The sequence below is a fragment of the Vairimorpha necatrix genome, chromosome 4 (assembly GCF_036630325.1).
Source record: "Vairimorpha necatrix chromosome 4, complete sequence".
NCBI lineage: Eukaryota > Fungi > Microsporidia > Nosematidae > Vairimorpha > Vairimorpha necatrix.
Genome location: NC_088819.1, coordinates 531,210 through 534,635, shown reverse-complemented (window position 1 = coordinate 534,635; position 3,426 = coordinate 531,210). Strand labels below are relative to the sequence as shown.

The following is a 3,426-nucleotide window of genomic DNA, read 5'->3' as shown; positions in this document are numbered from 1 at the left end:
ATGCAATTCGTAAATAAAGGAACATTCGACATGGCGACAGCGATAAAAACTGTTGGCTGCTTCAGTGGAAAGAAGGAAGAGGATATAAATACATGGTTGCGTGACACAACGTTCACGGCGAGGGTTATGGGACTGACAGAAGATCAGACCGCCAGACTTATCTGCCTGGGTCTACGGGGGCCAGCTCTCTCATGGATAGCAATGGCATTTGAACGGGTGTCCGAACTTGATCTGGCAGAGGTTACTAAGAGTCTAAAATTGAGATTTTACAGTTCACAGAAAACTCTGGCCACTCTAGACGAGTTTGTTAAACCGCAACAATTTGGCAACCTAGAGGCTTTCATAGACTTCTGCAGGAAAGGAAACTCCCTTATAGAGCAACAAACAATGGAGTACAAAGCAGTCAGCCTCATAGTAATCAAGAAGTCTCCTTCAGTCCTCAAATCAATTCTTTATAATTTTGCTAGACAATGCCAAGATTGGAGTGAATTCCTGAGGCGCACAGAGGAAGTTTCTTGGATAGCATTCCCTATGAAAAGTAACACGACTAATACGGACGAGACACTAGATAACAGGACTTTGAAGGTCGGACCATCGAAGAAGGGAAATATACCCTACACCATAGAAAACTACAAGATCAACAGCTGTTTCACTAATCCTTGCTACATAAACGTAGAATTCAATCGTAAACGACATCGAGCATTAATTGATACCGGAGCTGATGTCTCCCTGATACCCGCAAGAGTCCTCGAAGGGACAAATATCAGATTTACCAGATCTTCAACGATCATACGAGCAGCATCAGGGACACAATTGGAGATTACAGGAAGATGTCTAAATATCAATTTTAGGACGGAAAACACTTCAATTACTTTCAGCCCTTACGTCACAGAACGGACACCGGACTACATAATCTTAGGAGTTGACGCTATACGAACGAACCCCATATTACTGGAACAACTGATCAGAAAATTCGCCAATACAGTCAAGAAAGGCTCACTGATTAACAAAGTCAATTACATCTCAATCGAAGAGAAATACCATGACATGTTCAAAACTGAAATTTCAGAGCTTACACTTTGTAACATGGGGAAACATCAAATCGAGACAACAGTAGCGAAGGCAATTTACCAGAAAAATGGAAAGATCCCTCTGCACTTTGAAGAGGAAATCACACAACAGATCAAGAAGAACTTGCAGTTGGGCGTAATAAGAAATAGTAGGAGCCCCTGGAACAGTAGAGTTGTTCCGGTAACGAAACCTGATGGGTCGATCAGGCTCTGTATAGATTACAGAGAGCTCAACAAGATAACAGTCAAAGATAAATACCCCCTCCCACGAATTGATGAAATTCTCGACGATCTAGCTGACGCTACTATCTTTTCGACATTAGATGCTACGTCGGGATATTATCAGATAGCCCTTGAAGAAGTAGACAAGGAGAAGACAGCATTCAGCTGGAGAGGAGGACATTATGAATTTAACAGGATGCCGTTTGGGCTATGTAATGCCCCTGCTACTTTTCAGAGAACTATGGATAAGATTTTTGTGAAAGAAAACAGAAAATTCGTCATACCATACTTGGATGACATTATTATCTATTCTAAAAATCACAGGAACACCGTGAGCACTTGGAAATCGTATTGGGTAAGCTTAAGGCAGCAGGAATCGCACTTAACAGGAAGAAGTGCCACTTCTTCAAAGAAGAAATTAAAATTCTAGGGAATATAGTAACAAACAAGACGATCAAACCGGACCCAGAGAAGGTCAAAGCCATAAACGAGTATAAGGAGCCGACGAATATTGCTCAACTACGGTCGTTTCTTGGGCTCATAAATTACTGTAGGGAGTTCATCCGTAACTTATCAGCGATAGCAGCCCCTCTCTACGAACTGTTTAAAGGAGAGTCAAAGCGAAGTGTTAAGAGTATTTCTCTCAGCAAAAAGGAGAAACGGGCATTCGAAGATCTAAAGAGACTTCTCACAGAAGAGACAATAAGATACAAGATTAATCTCAGGAAACCGTTTATACTGACTACGGATGCGTCAGAGCAGGGAATAGGCGCGATCCTCTCACAGATTGGAGATGATGGGAAGGAGCACTTCGTAAGTGCATTCAGCAAAAGTTTAGAGAAAGCCCATAAGAACTACTCTACAACAGACAAAGAACTCTTGGCCGTTGTAAAAGGCATCGAGAACTATAGACACTACCTCCTGGGTAGAGAGTTCATATTGAAGACGGACCACAAAGCGCTGACTTATCTATGGGAAGCTAAGAACCCTACCAGTAGATTGCTGAGGTGGGCAATGAAGTTGCAGGAGTATGCATTTCAATCAACCTACATAAAAGGAGAGGTTAATGGAGCAGACGGGTTAAGCAGACAAACCCCGACAGAGAAAGATATAAATATCATCGAAGCTACAGGACCAAGCGATGAAGACAGACAGAAGATCTTAGAATCCTACCATCTAGACGTTGGACATGCTAGCGCTAGTACGATGAGCTTCATGATTTCACAGAGGTACAAATGGGCAGGAATGCATAAGGACATCAAGGAACACGTAGAAAAGTGTAAAACGTGCTTGAAATCGGGATACCCATTACGAAACACAAAAAAACAAAGTTATACGATCAGAAAGGCCGAACCAAATATGGGTGATAGATCTCATAGGACGCATATGCGACACTTCGGGTCAAAACAGCTTCATATTCATTGCTATTGACCACTACTCTAAATGGGTCGAGACGGCTGTTATTAACTATAAAACAGGGTCGAAAATAATGGGATTAATCCAGCAATTGATTATCGAGAAACACGGCATTCCAGAAAGAATCTTGACTGACAACGGGCTAGAATTTATAAATTCTGACATCAAAGACCTGGCCGAAAAGAACGGTATTGACTGGCAATACAGTTCACCAGAACATCACGAAACTGTAGGCGCAGTAGAAAGAGCGAATCAGACGTTAATGAAGATACTAAATAAAATTACAGATTTCGGAAGGGTAAGCTGGAAGAACAAGCTTCCAGAAGCCACGAGATGCCTCAACCTGTCTTATAATCGGAGCATAGGAACATCGCCGTTCATGTTAAGGGAGAATAAATTGCCGATGCTGTCTGTAGACAAAGCGCTAGACAAGGAAGAAGTGACATTCTCAGCGGAGGAAACGAAGAGTAAGCGCGATGAAAACTTCGAAAAGTACAAAAAAGCAATCGTGAAAGGGAAAGTAGAGGTGGCGAAAAAGCTAAACGTGGGCGATAAAGTTTTAATATATCGTGAGACCAAAAGCGGGAAGTTCAAGTGCAATTGGGAAGATGGATACGTGATCACAGAAATAATTTTACCCGATGCCTATGTGGTAAAAAAGAATGGAAAAGTATACAGGCTTAACAAAACACGAGTTAAAGCAGATACTTCAATTTAG

The 3,426-nt window shown here is 41.8% G+C and overlaps 1 protein-coding gene across 1 annotated transcript; it reads left to right on the top strand.

Moving 5' to 3' along the window:
* VNE69_04111 (retrovirus related pol polyprotein) lies at positions 1-3,426 on the top strand (the record flags this gene model as incomplete). The annotated part of the gene is made up of 3 exons (XM_065473358.1): positions 1-1,623; positions 1,653-2,571; positions 2,624-3,426. The coding sequence occupies 3 exons, from the start codon at positions 1-3 to the stop codon at positions 3,424-3,426; spliced, it is 3,345 nt and encodes a 1,114-aa protein (XP_065329430.1).